The 20,017-nt window shown below is 44.0% G+C and overlaps 1 protein-coding gene across 1 annotated transcript in view; it reads left to right on the forward strand.

The window, feature by feature from the left end:
* LOC144257743 (tetraspanin-15-like) overlaps positions 1-4,059 on the forward strand; it is a 204,995-nt gene extending 200,936 nt beyond the window's left edge. The window contains exon 8 of the mRNA XM_077805863.1: positions 3,835-4,059. Within this exon, the coding sequence (XP_077661989.1) occupies positions 3,835-4,059 (225 nt within the window). The remainder of the gene's footprint in view (positions 1-3,834) is intronic.
* Positions 4,060-20,017: the final 15,958 nt, after the last annotated feature.

Genomic DNA, 20,017 nt, shown 5'->3' on the forward strand with positions numbered 1-20,017 from the left:
ATTTTTCTTAATGCTTCTCCCAGCTGCTATGTGTGCTCTTTCTGCACGATATCTCAGGGCTGATCTGGTCATTCAGAACTTAAAAAACAATCACCTACAGGGGGCTATATAGAGGGCAAGTCCACCCCTTCCCCCCCACACCACAAACTTCGGAAAAGTTCAGTTCACTTCAAAACATTGTGTTCCTGTCCATGCATTAGACTTATTGCCCTGTGTGTTCCCATCACGTTACTCTAATAGCTGCACAGTAGTATATCATGGGAGTGACCTGCTCTTGGATGCTAGCACTGCGTGAACAGTGAAAGGTCTTGAGAGATTGCCCTCGCTCCTTTGTTTCAAACTTGCAGAACATCCAAGTGCATGAGCATATGGCAGCGAGGTCGGCACAGCAGTTTAGGGCTGGTCTACCGGTTATACTGCCAGTGCAATTTTCAAACATAAATATCCAAACAATGCATTCAAATTCTATATTGGAATTCTGACATGGCACTTGAATGTGTCAGCACCTGTTTAATGTGATTGGAGCACCTGAATATGGATCCCGAAGTCCGTAAGGCACTTGTATTTCCAAATATATTGTATTTCCCATCTGGCTCAAAACAGTGAATCACAGGCAAAGGCTGCTTAGCCTTCTGAGAGAAGGCTTCACCACTTACAGAGCACTTCGTAGTCTCTTCCTTTTCACAACAAGATGTTTCAAATTGAATTGTTTCTCGCCAGGAGCATGGAGCTGGAAGAACTAAAAGAAACACAAGGTTCCAGAGCAAAAGATAACGAACGAGGTGTGTCTACTGTGGTTGGGTTTCCAATTTTGCAGACCCAAGAGTCTGGACAATGGACAGATTAGCATCTCAGCTTTAGAACTCTTATCCAAACCAAGCCTAAGCATCTGATGTATGCCCACCAGTCATCATTATTGTTCATTCTGGTCTGTCATTCCACTGTACGTGGATTCATAACATCATATTCAGCCCACATATCAGTGAGCCTTCTCTACTGAAGTCAACACAGTTGTACCCATGGGCACCTGAGTTTGAAATTGGCCCAAAACTTTTTTCTTCCAAAGAAACCGCCATCCTCTGAAATCTGAGTAATAGAGGGGGTTAATACCAAATAAGCCACTTGCCTGATTTTACTGGAACGCCTGATGTTCCAAATGAGCCCAGGAAACCTCTGATTATTACTATTATTATCATCGTCTGTTCTGCAAATAGTGTCTTGTACCTGTTTTTACCCTAATAAATTATCTCCCTAGCATTTTGCTCATAATCACTGCCGTTGTGGCATTTATAAGAAAATGTCAGGTAAACGCAAAGTGATACTTTAAATCTTGTGCTAATGAAATAGTTCTTTTAGACCAAAATGCTTCATTATTTTGTTTCTCTGCATAGCAGCATATAAATAACACACTGAATCACATCTTTCCTTCTGGCATGACAAAGTTTTCAGCAAAAAATCCAATAATTTGCCACTATTCCCATAATGTGCACTGTGACTGTACAATACTGTGATTTCAGACCTAACTGTAATCTGGTTAGCAAGGTACTCGTCTTGTAATTAATGAGATAAAGACATTTAAGAGTGTGATATAAATGAGGCCATTATTCTAGCTGAGAATTTAATGGGAACTTGGTTTTGTAATTTTGTATTGCGTTGTTTCTTCATTTGTCGTGTGCGGGTTACCAGAGAAACTGAGCAGATAGCTGAAAGTTTAAGGGCCTTCTTTGGAGTGGAGGGATGGCCCAGTGGTTAGGGCCCTAGCCTGTGACTTGGGAGACCATGGTTCAAGCACTTGCCCGACTAAAGATTTTGTGTGTTATGCTGGGCCCTTCATTTATTCTCTCACTTGTACAAAGGGCAGTTCTATTACCCCCAGTCTCGGAGGGGTGTGTGAGACTAAATATGTAAAAGATTGGGCAGTAATGGGGGCCATATAAGTACCTAAAACAGATCGACTCTGAGTATAAAGGCTGGGCCTTAAACCTGAAAGAATGGAGAAACTAATGGCTCAGAAGAACTGAGCGCCCACACATCATGCCACAGTTAATGGGAGCTGAAAATCAGGCTACAGCTAACTCGGGAAGTTGCTAACGAAGGGATGCAAATCCAGTTCTGGTCTACATCACTCATGCATATCCATCCCAGATCAGCAGAAAAGACAGGCCTGTCTGATGGCTCTTGTTTGATCCACATGAAATGGCTGGTGCCCCAGTTCCATTCCTAATAAATGGGACTTGTCCCCCTGCGGGCAACCTCAGCAGGGAGGCCAAAGACCGAATGCACCATTGAAACGGAACCTTTTTCCTAGAGCCAGAATAACAAAAAATAGCAGGCTGCTGTGGAGGAAGGTATGCTGCCACTGCGTGTGCGGCTAATCAAGAGAGAACTTCACTCTTCAGGGATCCCAGTTCAGTAATTTGCATTCATCCAAGAATCTCAAAGAAGTCCTTTTCAAGCATTAGCCATGTATTTCTGCGAACACTTCTGCCTGTCCTCTCTGTACAGATGGGCAAACTGAGGCAGAGAGTGGGGAAATGACTTGTCCTAGGTCACCTAGCAGGATAATATCAACACCAGGATTAGAACCTGGGAGCTTCTGCTTCCTGTTTATGGGCACAGGCCACTCAAAGCCAAGTTAGTCAAACCTCATACTTCAGAGCATGATCTGATACCGTTCAGGAGTTAAGAGGAGATTTGTTCTCCTATACATAGTGCAACACAAATGACTAGATGCATTATACTGTATTGGCTTTTTGCCTTTCTCTGCAGTATTTAGTATTGGATTTTGCTGAAGGCAAGATCCCAGACCTCATGGTCTGAGCCATTTTTGTGAATTTATTCACTCAAATGGACAATAACATCGACTCATGTAATGCTGATATTTTTGCTTGGATGGCTTTGGTTGGATGCATAAATAATGAAAATCAAAAATTATTGCACTTTCTTATCTACATTTGGAGAAGCCACAGGAGACTGTCTGGCTCAAACCCTTATAGTTGAACTGTCACAGATTTCTTGGATATGTTACATCTCGTCTCTTGTACCTATAAGAGCCTGACTGTCTTATGCTATCATTGCTGTGCCCAGGACGCAAGTCTGGGCATTTCATGTAAACCAAGTAGGCATTTAGGACTGTCACAGCAGATAAGGGGAATCAGTCTTTTGAGCGACTGAGGGAGAAATTGGAAAAGGCCAAGAGAGATGTTCACCAAACTAAATCAAATTCTTGTTCCTTTTAATGCACCTTCACCTACCGAAGCAGTAGTGATGTTATGTAGCACTGAAGGATCCCAAAGTGTGTTAGATACTCACCTACCTACCACTGAAATGCAGCCAGCTTTTCCCTCGTACACGTTTGCTGCTATGCACGAATAGCTTTACAGGGCGCATTTTAAGAGCAGTTTCTCCACCTGAAACTCCATGGGAAATTCAAGGAGCAAAATGGACTGAGCCCTACTGGAATTTGAGCAGGACACGAGGGTTAGCACACCTCCTCTTGGGGAAAAAAACATGTCGGGGGGATAACTTACCGAGCATGTGTAAAAGACTGCACCTATATCAACACAGCAGCGCTGGCTGCTTTATTGGGACCTTCAGTACAGACTTAGAGCTGAATAGTACCACCGACATCTCTCCCTGCAGCATCTTCCTTTTCCCTGGACATCTCCCATCCAAGTTCCGATGAGGCTCAGTCCTGCCTCGTATGAGACCTGAGGATTTATTAACATGGCGAGGTTTAAAAGACCGCTAAAATAAAAAGTTCTTGTATTTAAGGAACTGCATAAAGAGTTGACATCACTAAATCTAATCCCTTTCAATGAATGTTTCTTGCAGGTACTTGGCCTGGTTATGGCCTGGTTATATTGGCGAAAGCTTGACGACGTATACTGCAGATCGGACACTGTTGATTTCAAGATATTTGAGGTGATAGACTTCAAAGCAGTGGACTTCACAGGGGCCGGCTGGTGTTTGTGTTTTCCCAGAGAAGGAGGCTACATTCCTGTCAATGTCACAGATGATGAAGATGATGAAGGGGCTATCAGTCAAAGTAAAGTGTGAAGAGGTACCAGTATCCTCAGCATGGCAGTTCAGAGCACTGCGCACCTGAAGGCATGAACTAGAGAATGTGAGATGAACCTTAAGCAGGGAAATAACTAGACATTACACCCAGTCATGCTTCATCCTCAAATTCATGGGATATCTTAGCAGGAATTCTAAAATAACTTAACATGTGTACATGAGTAAGAATCAACACACCCTGAAGGCACACAAAAGCTCCATAGTTTACATGCACTGTCTTCGCAACCCCAAGTATTTGTGTATATCTCCTTTTTTCAAAATAAATGTAACTTTTTTTTTAATCTTTCTTGTTTTGGATGCATATTTTTAGCTTCCAGAAACTGTGTGGAATTGGTAGAAACTGCAGTTAGCTATGGAAGTATGAGTTTTAATATCCTGAGTTAGTCACAAAGAAAAGAAGGCCAGTCTGCAAAGAGAATGTCATTATAACTATCGTCTCTTGCAAAAATGTGTTCTGAATGGCCTGTTCTTACCTGCACAATGTGTGATATTATCATCACTATATAATCCTTCATTTCAGCTGTCTCTCCTGACTTACTGCTAAAGCTGCGCAAGGGTCAAATCTTGTGCCCTTCTCCACAGCAGTGGGAAGTTATGGCCCAGTGGAACTGATGTGGTTCTGCTCCTGAAAGAGGTCAGGGGCAGGAGGTTGTTTGGCTTTTTTGGAACTCCAGGCCAAGCTCTGCATCACCTGAGGACCGCAGTACTCCGCTCATGAGGGGTGATGTTGGCTGCTCTAGTAGGGGGCCTTCCTTCTAAGCCATAATGAACCAAAATCTCCCAGCATGTTGCTTACACCATGAATAGTTTTCAGGTGAGCCATAAAAGTGAGATCTTGACCATTTTTGGTTATCGAGGTTCCCATAGCACTTTTTGCAAGTTGGGATATATGGTAGGTAGTGGTCATTTCAATATCCACATTAGATAATTACATTCTCTTTCCTTACATTCTCCTTGTATTTCTAGTGGGACGTGTTTGTCTCGTCGCCTCCTGTCCTTAGCAGTTGTGTTGCTGTGCTCAGTTACATAGCTGCTGTATTTCAGTGAAGGGTAAGGGGTCCCCTGCCTACTTGTATATAAAAGCTCTTTGGCTTCAGTCAGGATGGAAGGCACTATCTAAAAGTAAAGAGGTAGCTTTTACAGTCTCTTAGGTAACTGGAACGCAGACCCACTTGCCCAGAGGTTCTCCTGTAGCTTGCTTCATTGGAGGATGCCAATAGTTGTCTTGAAAAAGAATTGACTTTTCCAGGAATATGAGTCAGAATGGGGAGCCAAATCTTGGGTTATTGCTGTGAGTATATGTGCTGTTGCTTAGCTAGGGGAGATTCCCGGGGTAATGAGACTATGTAGGGCTCTTAAACCCTCCAAAACATCACTGGTGAACCATTGCTTTAATTCTTATCCTCAGGAAAACAAAAACACCCACTTCAGTGTCTGTACTTGACCTTACTGCAATGTGATAGCAGCTTGTTTTCATATTCATAGATTCCCAGTCCAGGAGGGATCGCTGTGATTGTCTTGTCTGACCACCTGAATAACACAAGCTGTAAGATTTCCCTGCATTAATTCTAGCTGCAAATCCAATAGCTGTGCTTGAATGAGAAAAACCTCCAAACTGGATTTGAAAATTTCCAGTGTTGGAGAATCCACCGCGACCCTTGTTAAGTTGATCTGATGGTTAATTACTCTTGTTTAAAAATTTGTTCTTTATTTCTAGTCTGAATTTGTTCAGTCTTCAAATGTTATGAAATTATCCATCTTGAAACTGACGACTAGTTTCTGCTATTATTAAATGTATAACTTGGATTGATGCAGATGGCTCAGGAGTTAGGGGGCTAGAAATGGGATGTGGAGCCTTTCATCTTTAGGATGCTTGTTCACCTCTATTCCCTGGGTTTTGCTAAACGGGCATGCTGGAATTTGATGCCTATCTGACAGCCTGTGTTCAGAGTAGGTGGACATTTTTGCAGCTGCAGAGGAAAGCTTCAAAATCAATCAAGTAGAAAGTAGCACAATGCGTAGGTGCATTATGGAAGGTTTTTTCTCCATGCTGAAGTATTCTTTGCTGGCCACTGCAGCAAGTGGGATACCAGACCTGATGTACCCAGGGTCTGATCAAGTATGGTAATCCCATGTTTCTGATCAGTTGCAGACAGGAATTCAAGGCAGCTAGGTTATTAGGCCTGTTCCCTTTTAAGTTAATGGTAAAACTGCCGGGGCCTGATTTTTCAGAGGTGCTGAGCATCCACTACGTCCATTGACTTCAGTGGGACTTGTCAGGTGCACTTTAGAAAACCAAGCCACTTATTGTCTGCAATTACAGCAGGACTGAGTCAACTGTAACTTTCCTAAGACCTTCCAAAGCCGCCTTCCAGGTTCTAATCCCTACCCTGCTCCAGAAAAGATCTTCTTTTAAAAATTCCTTTAGTTTTAACCTAAATAACCTCTTCCTATTTTAGTTTCCCTGTTTGAGATTTGAGATTTTTCTTTGCCCTCCTATGGAGGTATCTGCCTTGTTCAGCTTTTTGACAGGTCCCTTGCCTGCTCTGTGTCTTCCCCAACCAAGCTGTCACATCAGGAAGCAGTCATCCACAAGACTGTTTCTTTACATTTTTTTAAAACTCTGGCTTCTGAGCCTTATGATGTATAATGCATACAGCAGGGAAGCATAAATCATTTAGCAAGTAATTCACCTCTTACTTGATTTATTTATTTTAAGAAACTGTTTCAATGTGTAAACTTCAAGGTTTCAGAGGAGTCTGTAAAAAAACAAAAGACAAAAAAACCAACCTGGAGGGCAAAAGTACAAGAGGAGAGGAGGAGATGGATACAATTTAAACCTTTGTCCCGGAGAAAGTAGCATTGGCCCAGACTGCCTGGACCATTCACGCTTCTGCCGCTAGCTACTCTTCAAAGGTCCTGATCTGGCAGGATGCAACTTCGGTCTGGGATTCTCATCTTCTTTTGGCATCCTAACAATTATGCTACACAGGCCTGTCCAGGACCCACTGCAGTCAGTTGAAAGACTGGATCTGGCCCCAGGAGGCTTAAACTTCTACCTGTCCTGTCGGAAGGGAGAGTCAGTCTTTCTTTCTTTCTGTCTTTCTTTCTTTTTCTTTTACTAGAACTCAATGTTATTTGTAAAAAGAAAAGGAGGACTTGTGGCACCTTAGAGACTAACAAATTTATTTGAGCATAAGCTTTTGTGAGCTACAGCTCACTTCATCGGATGCAACAGACTAACATGGCTGCTACTCTGAAACCAATGTTATTTGTGAAATTCAATCTATAGGGCAGGGAGAATTTTGCATCTCCAGGACTGTGCGGCTGTAATTCTGGGCACGTCTGGTTGGTTTCTCTCACAGCTGTGAGGAGTCTGACCGCCAGTTTGGATGTTCCACGTCCCCAGTGAAAAAAATGATCCTACCCTTCCCTTGCAGTGTAGACATAGCCTAAGAAGCAGACTTCCAGTGAGAATTCTCAAGGTGATGAATTTAAACTCATTGGAAAAATTCGAACTCTTTTTTGGAAAATGCTATGCATAATTCATCCAGCTATTCAGACTCAGGGTTGAACACTGCTGCCTCACCATTACTTTGGCATGTTTCTCTGATGAATGGCAAACATGTCTTTAATATCCCTAAGCAAAAGAAGCAGCTCAGTAACTACAGAGGTATAACTGTAGATATGAGATGTATACTTCATCTGTGAATGTGCCTCACTCCCATTATTACCCATAGGAGTTATAGCGGGTGCATAGGTCAGGTGAAACACTTGGCCTTCAGGGTTAACATACAGTATGATAATCTCTAACATTAAATGCAAAAGCTGTAATTTTAGGAGTGAGAATACATTTACAGTGACTGTCTTGACCTCACAAAAGACTGTTGCAAATGCCCTTTTTAATGATCATATTTTGATGCACCTCTTAATATTAATCAGGAATGATTTTGAAGCCTGGAGCTGGATTTATGAATGTGACCATAAATTGCATAGTATAGTAATTGCAGCCTGGGTCGAAAATGTGGGAAGTGTGTTTCATCAGGGCATGTTGCCCCATGAGTGAAGCTAAAAGTTCCTCTGAGAGGCAGCCATTGCTGGGGTGAATTATGCCAACTGGCTAATGGGCCAGAGCAACCCCTGGTTCAATTCAAAGTTCTTCCCACTCTGACAGGTTAAAAATGACTTGATGGATTTTCTTTAAATTACAAACGTGAACAGAGAAAATTTTTCTTCTTCACTAAGAAGCGACATGAAAAAATTCAGCCCAAAAAAGGAAATGAGAAAAACTGAAAAGTAGAGAATTTAGGGTTGTATACTGCAGTGGTTAGTCAGTCAGGTTAATAACTCTTCTAAAACTGTGGAGCAAATATTAGCCTTGCAGATGGTTTTGGGAATGCCCCAAGCAGTTGGGAAATGCGGATGTGCCAGGATTTCCACACTATGTTGTCCTCTGCTCTCTACGCTGACTTCCCATAGAATATTGAGGCAAATTCAGAGTCTCGATCCTTATCTTCAGTGTGCGCAGTGGCCTGGGCCCAACATTTCTAAAATCTCCCGTAAAGCTCCAGAATGAAGAGCACGATAAATCTGCTCCTCTGGCAAAATAAAATTTTATCCTATAAGGGTCAGGATCATCTGTGCAAGAGACATAGAGCTTTCTCGGGGGCTGGTCCCAGCCTGTGGAATGAACTCCCACCAGAACTGAAGACCACCACAAACCTCACTCCAATACCAGGCACACTTCTCTGACCTGCCTTCTCTCCAAAGCAGTGTGGGATGTTAAAAAACACACCCCTTCCTAACCCCAAATCCCTACTAAGACAAACCCTTGGTCTGCAGGCACAATTCCCCCCCCTTCCCCCAGGGAGCGAATGAGAGAGAGAATGAACCACATGCGAAAATTGTTAGTCACATTGCTTAAGGCACTACTGGAACGTGCTCAGATACTGAGGTGATGAGGGCCAGATAAGAACCTATATACACTACAAATGGTACGATGCACTGCGGCTGTGAGACAAGAGAATGCAGATAGCAGAATTGGGGACATAGTCCGGGGGAAGATGGGAGAGGTCATGGAAAAGACAGACGATGTCATGTCATTACTTTGAACAACCATGCAATAGTTTACAGGAAACTTGGCAAGCCGGGCTGACTCACTCCAGGTCGTCTCTGCGGTCTGGTGGCTCAGAATAACATGTCAGCATCTTGAGAAACACAGGGGGAGTCTCTGTGGCTTCTGTATGTGTGTTGCACATGGGGAACATAAGAGTTCCTAGCCTGTGCGTGCAGGCACAGAATAGTTTTAGGCCTGTTTTCCATCTACCTCGGCTTTCTCCATCGACATCACACGTGCTGGAGCGCAGGACAGTGCAGGTTCCTTATCAGGATACCTGCAGCTTTTGCCGTTCTATAATGGCTCCATGGAACCATGTGCAACCTGGCATGACTGACTGTATATCGATTGTATGGCAGGGGGGAGGGTTCAGAATTAGCGGCTGTCCTGTTCTTTTTTCAATGACTGGGCACAGGACAGCCCATAGAATAAAATTGCCATCTTCGCTGTAACTGCAGGGCGGCTCTATTAGTGCAGTGCAATTCATATGACTCCTTACTTATTTTATTGACCTTTGTCACCAAAGTAGCCACTGCTCCTGATTCTGAGGGTCTAGGAATTAGAATAAACCTGCTGTCCTTCAGTCTCCAGTTGTCGGGCCAGACACAGGAAGCACGCGGTGAAATTCTCTGGCCTGTACTGGCCCCTTTTAAGAGGGACCCAGGCTAGTGCAGTAGCCACCTCCCCCGAAATGGGGCTCAAACCTCTGCCCTGGTGCTTGCCGCTGGGAAATGGTGTCAGAGGACATTATTGTTGTAGCCCAAAGGGTAGGACTCCCTAGAGCCTCTGTCCAGAGTCCCAGGAGCTGACAAACTGCGAATGGGGAATACAAAGCAGGCACCTGGGCCCTCGAGGGGGAGAGACCGGGAGAATGAGGATTGCCAGCTGCAGGGTCCAGTCAGGCAAAGGGGCAGGTGAGAGCTACCGGAGACTGCAGGACGAGGGAAGGTGTTGGAAGGAAGCTGTATGTGGTTTCTGGAGGAATGCTGAAGGCAGGAGAAAGCAAGAGGAGTTTGCTGGCTGGCTTGTGTATCCAAGCCAGAGAGTCAGGGTCAGAGAGGGCTGAAGACCAGAGATCAGCAGCGGGAGTTATCTACTGACATCTAAGCCAGAGAGCTGAAGCCGAGGGCAGGGGAACAGTGGCAGGGTTTATCAACTGATGTCTCAGCACTGGAGCCAGGGGGACAGTAAGAGGGTAGTGGGGAGTGAGGGGCCCTCCCCTGGTAAGGATGATCTCCCAGCAGAGTGGGGGTTCCCACTGGGAAGACCAGGGTAGCACTTCAGCTGCAAGGGCTGGATGGCTGTCCTGGCTGAGGCAGTAGAGGACCAACAAGGTGACCAGAGTATGGTGAGGATTCATTCCCAGCGGAGAGGCTCAGGGGGTGGGGTTCCCGCTGGGAAGAGCAGGGTTTTAAGGACTATGTACAGTGTAGGAAAGGGATATATTTGAGATTTTTGTTGGGGAATATTTGAACTATGTTCTGGTAACAACCCAGTCCAAAGAAGGGTATTATTTAACCAAGAGAGCCTGAAATGGAGTTACTGGGGACTCTGAAATTGAGAAATTGAGTCAGGCACCTCTCATGCCATGGTCTGCCACAGGAGGACACTCCAGGCAGAGGCCAGTTGTATGGATATTGATTTCAAAGGCCCAAAGAGCTGAAGGTGTTTATAAACTCTCACACTGGCCAACATTAAACAGGTGATAAATTTTGAGGTTATTTTTAAACAGAGCACTTGGTTTTATTCAGTTCCTTGGCAAACACCCAAAAGCATTTATTTAAATTGAACGTTTATTGATTAAACACAAGAAAGAAAACAGGCCTTTTTACTGAAACAATGGTTGAGTGATAATGCAAAACAAACTCAGTTAGATGTTATCAAAGTCTTTCTCTTTTTGGAGTCAAAATATTAGTCTATTTTCAGAGCAACCTTTCTTCGATGAAGAAAAGAAGGTTAATTTTACTCTCAGGCCCCGATGTGACGGGCATTCACTCATCCTGTTCTTATCAAACACACAGACACAAGGTGGAGGAGAGACGGGATAGAAAAGATGAGTGAATTACAGTTTTTGTTGATATTTTTGGAACGCTGGGCTGCTGGTTAGTTAGGAGTGGATGCTTTGGCTGGCAAGTCAACCACAACAATTGATGCTTGGACTCTGGTTAGTTACGATCTGGTCAGGGCTGGTATCTAGTTAGATCCTTTCTCGTTAGACGGAGCAGGTTTGGATGGATGCAATATGATTGACTTCATGATTCGATGAAAAGCCAAGAGAAAGCACAGGAGGAAACAAACAGAAAATAACCTCAACAAAAGAAGGGAATACAATGCAGGATCATAGAATCATAGAATATCAGGGTTGGAAGGGACTTCAGGAGGTCATCTAGTCCAACCCCCTGCTCAAAGCAGGACCAACACCCACTAAATCATCCGTATGATCTCATATGCCTTTGCAGTGCTAGTAATTGGATATCCCCACTGGCAGGCTGAGGACTGGATGTCATGATGATGTGATGACTTTCAACACTCACAGGTGAAAACAAATTTCCTTTAACAAGAGAAAGACCAGCCGGTCCTTCAGATGAGTTGAGATGAGTTGCAGGGCCGGCAGGTCGGGGGATGAGCTGGGATGCTAGGTGGGATGGGAGAGCTGAACTGAATGGATCCTTTTTCCCAAAGTCGAAAGGGAAAAAGTGGGTGGCATAGTTCATCCCCCTCATTATTTTCTCCACAAATTAGTAGTATCCATCACCCCAATTTTGGTCTATTAACTTCTGGTTCCATGCCTTCTGTTTTCACCAAGCATAATTTTAACAGTCATTGGATTATATCAACGTGGTCTTTTTTGGTTTAGACCAGCAGTTCTCAAACTTCATTGCATTGGGACCCCCTTCTGACAATAAAAATTACTACATGGCCCCAGAAGGGGGGACCGAAGATCAAGCCTGCCTGAGCTCCGCCGCCCCAGGTAGGGTGGGAGGGGCCAAAGCTGAAGACCATGTAACCTTAGCCCCAGGCGGTGAGGCTTGGGCTTCAGCTTCAGCCCTGGACGGTGGGACTTGGGCTTAGACTTGCTGGGGCCCAGGGCCGAACACCAGCCTTGGTGACCCCATTAAAATGGGGTTGCGACCCACTTGGGGGTCCCAACCCACAGTTGGAGAACCCCTGGTTTAGACGAATCCAGCTTCTTTCTCTGATTCGTTTGCATTTGTTGCAACATTCAACGTTGTAACCAACTTGACCTAGTGCTTTTTACATTTGAGCCCACAATAGGGGTACACTCTGTGGGGCCAATAGTCACATCAGCCTTTCTCCCTACCTCCCAAAACAGGTAGTATCCCTTTAAATGTTTTGTGAGCTCTCTAATGGCACTCACTGGGTTCTGTGTCGTAGAAGCTGCTGGAAACCAGTCAGAGCAGCAGCATGTATGTAGCTACACCTTGCTCTTTAGTGGTGTCATTAGTAAACAAGGTTATTTGGGACCCAGATGTGCGCCTGAAGTTTGTCATATTGTAGATTGTTGGGTAAATAGTAGAAGACACAACAGCTGTGCGATGCAGGAGGCCAGACTAGATGATCACAATGGGTTGTTCTGGCTTTAGTCTAAGAAATCCATTTCTTTTTGCTATTCCAATGTGCCTATGCACCTGCAAGTTCCTGCCCGGTCTCTGCTAAGCACTTTCACCACACTGTTAGCTTGTTGGCTCTTCTTAGCCTTTCTTCTGTGCTCCAGTGAGTATGTGTATCCTTTTGCATTCAAAGAGCCACAGCTCTCTTTCCCATTATCTGCATATCCATAAACATGTGCTCTGTTCTCAGTAGGATTCAGTTATGATCATGTAATCAGAAAGTCTTGGAAGCAATTGCTGCTAGTGATGATTTTACATAAAGACTGGCATTTAAATTGGTCTCTTTTCTTCGTCTTCTCTGAAAGAATTGGAGCAGCTGTGTTTACTCTTCTGCTGCTGAAAACAGCATTAAGAAAATATTTGGATATGTGCTTGGAACAGTGAATTACTCCAACAATGTACAATAATGGTTAATTAGTTCTCAGTTTATTTATATGGAGTTCATGTTCTTTTCCTACCACTCAAGCTGTTCTTTTCCTACCACTCAAGCCCTCTAGAGTAGGTTTTTTTTCCCCCTTAAAATTTCTCATTGGTGCAGGCCCTTCAATGATGGGAGCACTGATGTTAATAGGACTAGAGGTATGTGCCAGTATTTTAATCGCCATGTCATCTCACCTTGCTTCGAGCAGTGCTAAATAACACAGTAGATAAAGCCCTGCAGCCTTTGGCCTGCAGCCATATCTGCACTAATGCTGTCACTGTATTACCGCTCGTGGAAAAGTTTAAAGAGAAAAGTCTAATGGAGACATGATCTTGAGGTGATGCATTAATGCAACCGGTGTTCTGAGTTTAGCCAAAATCTGGGTATGCACAGCTGTGTTAGAAGCAAGCTGATTTCTAAACCATTTGCACCAGGAGTTTTGATCTCTGCTGCTTTGGAATCTTCTTTCCTGGTTTAAGTAAAATTAGCTGTTGAATGTACTTTCTGGTGACATGCACGACTTGTAGCCGCTACCCATTAGATGCAAACCAATGGCTCAGTGAGATGAAAGACTCCATCTCCCTACATCAGCTCCTTAAATATCTAGTCCACACCTATGATTTAATGGCATTACTTCCCAGTAGAACCTACTACATTACCATATGGGTATGCAATATTTTTGCCTCCAACTTCATCTTTTGTTAATTCCTGTGTAAGCTTTATCTAACTGGATTCAACGAGGAGTGTCCACTAGAAGGGAGTCAGTCACTTTAACTCGCTCCTCGACCTCTGTTTAGCGTTAGCACTGCAGTAAGTACAATTTTGCTGTAAAGGCATATGTGTCTGCAGTTGAGGCAGCCCCGTAGCCGAGAGAATTGATGTGTTTTGCTGCATTTTTAAGGTATTTTCATCATGTTCCATTCACTTGGTTGAACATTCTGAGATTTACTGCCAAGACCCATAAAGGCTGTGTGACCTCTAGGGAATGAAATGCAGTCAGCAGGCTTGTAATGCATTGTGTTGCTTCTCAGAATTCACCGCTGAATCTAATCTTCCCTTGCTCAGAAGACCATGGATTAATTACAAATCTCAGGTTTATCTGGAATCCAGACCAAGGGAAAGCAATCCATTAATCCAGACTACTTTAAAAATAAAGATCCAAGAGAGATCCAATTATTCCGCTTCTTATGTGAATTACAAAATTCAGATCCTTATCAGAAGCTGTTTGGACAAAGCTGGGATAGAGATCTCACTTGTTCTGTGGTATTACATTGCTTTACTTTCTGGTATTAGACAAGTAGGAAACACAGACACACTTGAAAGAGAAGCATATACATTAGCTGAATTTAAAAGAACATCCATCTAACATCTAGTATGCAAGGTCTTGGAAAAAATTTTGAAGGAGAAAGAAGTTAAGGATATTGAAGTCAATGGTAAATGGGACAAAATACAACATGGTTTTACAAAAGGTAGATTGTGCCAAACCAACCTGATCTTCTTTGAAAAAGTAACAGATTTTTTAGACAAAGGAAACGCAGTGGATCTAATTTACATAGATTTCAGTAAGGCGTTTGATACCATGCCACATGGGGAATTATTAGTTAAATTGGAAAAGATGGGGATCAATATGAAAATTGAAAGGTGGATAAGGAATTGGTTAACAGGGAGACTACAGCGGGTCCTACTGAAAGGTGAACTGTCAGGCTGGAGGGAGGTTACCAGTGGAGTTCCTCAGGGATCGGTTTTGGGACCAATCTTATTTAATCTTTTTATTACTGACCTCGGCACAAAAAGCGGGAGTGTGCTAATAAAGTTTGCGGATAATACAAAGCTGGGAGGCATTGCCAATTTAGAGAAGGACCGGGATATCATACAGGAGGATCTGCATGACCTTGTAAACTGGAGTAATAGTAATAAGATGAAATTTAATAGTGAGAAGTGTAAGGTTATGCATTTAGGGATTAATAACAAGAATTTTAGTTATAAGCTGGGGACGCATCAATTAGAAGTAACGGAGGAGGAGGAGGACCTTGGAGTATTGGTTGATCATAGGATGATTTTGAGCCTCCAATGTGATATGGCCGTGTAAAAAGCTAATGCGGTCTTGGGATGCGTCAGGCGAGGTATTTCCAGTAGAGATAAGGAGGTTTTAGTACCGTTATACAAGGCACTGGTGAGACCTCACCTGGAATACTGTGAGCAGTTCTGGTCTCCCATGTTTAAGAAGGATGAATTCAAACTGGAACAGGTCCAGAGAAGGGCTACTAGGATGATCGGAGGAATGGAAAACCTGTCTTATGAAAGGAGACTCACGGAGCTTGGCTTGTTTAGCCTAACTAAAAGAAGGTTGAGGGGAGATATGATTGCTCTCTATAAATATATCAGAGGGATAAATACCGGAGAGGGAGAGGAATTATTTAAGCTCGGTACCAATGTGGACACAAGAACAAATGGATATAAACTGGTCATTTGGAAGTTTAAACTTGAAATTAGACAAAGGTTTCTAACCATCAGAGGAGTGAAGTTTTGGAACAGCCTTCCAAGGGAAGAAGTGGGGGCAAAAGACCTATCTGGCTTTAAGATTAAACTCGATCAGTTTATGGAGGAGATGGTATGATGGGATAACATGATTTTGGTAATTAGTTGATCTTTAAATATTCATGGTAAATAGGCCTAATGGCCTGTGATGGGATGTTAGGTGGGGTGGGATCTGAGTTACTACAGAAAATTCTTTCCTGGGTGTCTGGCTGGTGAATCTTGCCCATATGCTCAGGGTTTAGCTGATCGCCATATTTGGGATCTGGAAGGAATTTTCCTCCAGGGCAGATTGGAAGAGGCCCTGGAGGTTTTTTGCCTTCCTCTGTAGCATGGGGCACGGGTCACTTGCTGGAGGATTCTCTGCTCCTTGAAGTCTTTAAACCATGATTTGAGGACTTCAATAGCAAAGGTGAGAGGTTTTTCACAGGCGTGGGTGGGTGAGATTCTGTGGCCTGCGTTGTGCAGGAGGTCGGACTAGATGATCATAATGGTCCCTTCTGACCATAGTATCTATGAATCCTTCTCTGGAGTCAGCTGTCTGGGGATGTCCATCTAACATCTAACAATGGTTTGTATGAAAGAATCTTATTGTTTTGTCTTTCTCTAATAAGGAGCAAAAAAGAGATGAAAGATAGGCCTCAGATTAAAGAGGGATTTTAGCTTTAGCGATAGTCACCCACTGCTAGGATAATACATGTGAATATGCTGTACATAAACATCTCATGCTAGCATGTCTCATTTTGCTGATGCAGGTAAACCTCAGTTTTACAAACTGCTGTTAACCCCAAAATGCCCATGTGTTCCTATCTTGCCTGCAGGCTATTGCATGGGTCCAGAGATACAATGGTAAGGATTTTTAAAAAAGCTTTGGAAAACACACACTCATGCAGTTTCAGGGATCTAGCCATGTAATGGAGTTTGAAATAAACTGCCCTGTGGACAAGTTATCCCATAGCTGTTGCCTGCAGGGTTTATAGCATCTTCCTCTAAAGCAGCTGGTACTGGCCATGTTTGGAGACAAGATATTGGGCTGATCCAGTAAATGTTCAGCTCCAGTGTTTCAATTCCTAGTTTCCCTCCCAAATCCAGATTTTACAGTGTCCACTGGACTTTTGCATAACCAAGGTTTTTGCCTGAATTATCAGGATTCATAAATACACACAATGGTTTGAATAGTCTGTCGAGTGGCAGTAAAGGACGCAATGAAGTCATTCTGGACCCGAGCCAAAGGCCATCAAAGCCAATAGAAAGATTTCCATTGGTTTCAATAGGTTTTGAGTCAGGCTCTTTGCGGGGTGGATTGTAGAGACAGGAGGCTGAGCCCTCAACATCAGTCTAACAGAGAGATGCTTAATATTTCCGTAATGGCACCCATCAGCATTAGCGATGTCACTTCACCTTGCTACTCACAGATGTGTTTAGGAGAGTGCAGTGGGAATGTTCTCTCTCATTACAAGCAGCTGCCGTTCTGTCAGTCTTAGCAGATAATCCCTGTGTAAAAAAAAAAAATCATTTCCCTATCGCACTTCTGAGTGAAGAGGGATGACTTGGTGTAAACACTGCGCATGATGAGACACATGTCTGGTGTGTTTCTCTTTCACAAATGCTTTCAGGTGGCAGCAGCCTGGAAAAGGTGCTCTTTTTAATCTTTTTCAATTATTCCCTTTATTTTAGCTGTATTGAGCTGCTGCACAGGAAGGTCCCAGATTTAACCCTTGAGCTGGGTAAGTGATGACACCTGTGGCCATACGGTTTACAAGTATTGTCTTCAGTGCCCTGGCCAGGTTCTAGTCTGTTTAATAACATTGCCAAAAATTCTGTACCATATCAGTTACAGAGCTGGGGCTATAGCCCATTCAACAGCCCCTGATCTAGCCACACACTTAGAGGAAGGATGGTCGAGTGATTAAAGCACTAATCGAGGATCTGAGTTCAAGTCCCAGCTCTGTCACCGACTCCCTGGGTGAACTTAGGCAAGCCATTTGGCCTCTGTGTGCCTCAGTTCCCCATCTGTACAATGAGGATAATGGTGCCGTCCTGCCTCTCAGCAGTGTTGTAAGGATAAATATATTAAGGCCTGTGAGCTGCTCAGATACTACGGCAGCGGGGACCATATAAGTACCCTAGGTACACAGACTGCCTCCTAAAACCATGTGTAGCCCACACTAAGTGAGAGTGGGTCTCCCTCTTCTCTTAGCGGCTGGTCCATATAGGCACTGAAGGTCTTGGGTTCAAAACCCATTTTCCACCCAACATGGCACAACTCTGGGATTTGAACCCAGAACCTTCAGCACTAAACATATGAGCCGGTCTCCTTTACAGAACCCATATGAGACTCATAAACCTCCGATGCGGACCAGCCATTAGAATGGGGACATGCACTTTTAGGATGGGTCACGCATGCCCTCTGTTGAGGACAGCAGTCTGTGGAAGTAGAGAGTGTACTATAGCGAAGGGTAAACTGAACAACAGAAAGCTGAGGGGACTCAGGTGGAATCTGTGGTGGAAAAGAGTGCCAAGTTATTTAAAGGATAAGGCTGGAGAGGAGCCTGTACCCACAATTGTTTCCACAGGGGGAAAAAAGACAGCGTTTGAGGGGGCAGAAAGAGTCGTCCAAGGAAATACTGGCCAGCTAAAGGGCAGGCCAGGAAACAATTATGACACTTTCACTCAGCCAAGCTTGGGAAAGGTTAGAACATTCATCACAGGAACTTTCAAATTCGCCTGGCGTGGGCCGGGAATAACAATTGCAGGATGACTAACGAAGGCTGCCGCTTTGTGACGTGTTCGTTTTTGCAGTTTGATAAGCAGTCAACAATAGCAGAAGTATTCTGAATGGAGACCAAGCCAGCTATGGCCCTCAGGATGGAGGTGGCTGATGGTAAGCACCATACACAGAGGAATCTTCATGCAGAGACGTCTCTCATCTCTTTTCATTCTCCCGCCGCCCTTTACTTCACCCTAACGGTGGGGGAGGCTTTGCTATAATGAGGATTGCTAGCATAGTCTAGTGATTATAATACAGAACATGAAGTCAGGATTTCTGTTCCCAGCTCCACCATTGATTCAATGGTGCTGCTCAACCTCTCTGCAGCACCAGCTATTTAACAGGTATGTTGCATTTCATTTGCTTCAGAGCGGGTTTACGAGGCTTAAGTATTGAGGGTGACGTCCTGGCCCCAGTGGGAGGTTTGCCATTGACTTCAAAGAGGCTAGGATTTCATCCTGAATGTTTGCAGAAACTCCCATGGAGCTGCTGCATACATAGATAATGGCATTCCAATGAAATCCAGCCACCTGAGACCTTCGTTCTGCCTCGCTGTGAACAAAAGTATCACAATAAGCAAGATTTCCATTAATACAGTCAGTCATACATGGGAGCCTTCGTCACAAATCTAAAAATAATTGCTCTCCATTAGAGATGGTTGAAATTTTCCAATTTCCATTTTTCAGTCACATTTTTGTTGAAATTTTTTTATTAAAAAAAATGTACACTGATGACATTTTGGCATTTTTTTTCATGTTCTCAACCAAAACATCCCAGGGAATCTGCTCTTTTTGGGGAGCTAGAGCCCACTCTGCCCATGACTGCCTTATGAAGGCCCCACCTGGGGTTACTGGCTGCCCCAGACGGTTGATTAGTAAATGAGCACCTGGACCTAATAAACATTCCCCAAGCTCAGTTAGAGGGGTACTCCAAAGGGAGATGGCAGGCTCCTATGGAGGGGAGTGCCCAGAAAAAGTCTGGGTGAGCTAGAAGGTGAGCTCCCTAGGGGACCTTCCCAGTTGGGGAGCCTGTAAGAGGGTGCCCCTAGAGAGGGGGACTGGGGTCAGCAGGTATCTAAGAGGACCTGGTCTCATCCAGGAGGTCTCCCAGATGCTTCCCAGAAGCCTGACCTGGCAAAGATCACCTGCTATCTCTGGAGAAGAGGCACAGTGGATGGACATCTCCAGAGAAGGATATTACTCCAGTAGGAGCAAGAGACCTAACCCCAGAGGCAGAGACTGGAACCAAGAGAACCCCATGGGAAGAGCCTGTAGAGGCGATCATTGGCCTCAGGTGGCAGATATGGCCTAAGATTGACCTAGTCATCCCATGGAGATGTTGGGGTGAAAGTTTTGTTTATGTTCTGCTTTGGCTTTTCTGTGAATAAAGGAGACCCTGCACGAAGGGGTAGCATTTAGCTTTAGAATTTCACTGGGTGTTTTGGACTTGCTCATACCCTTGCT

The sequence above is a fragment of the Eretmochelys imbricata genome, chromosome 26, assembly GCF_965152235.1.
Source record: "Eretmochelys imbricata isolate rEreImb1 chromosome 26, rEreImb1.hap1, whole genome shotgun sequence".
Classification (NCBI taxonomy): domain Eukaryota; kingdom Metazoa; phylum Chordata; order Testudines; family Cheloniidae; genus Eretmochelys; species Eretmochelys imbricata.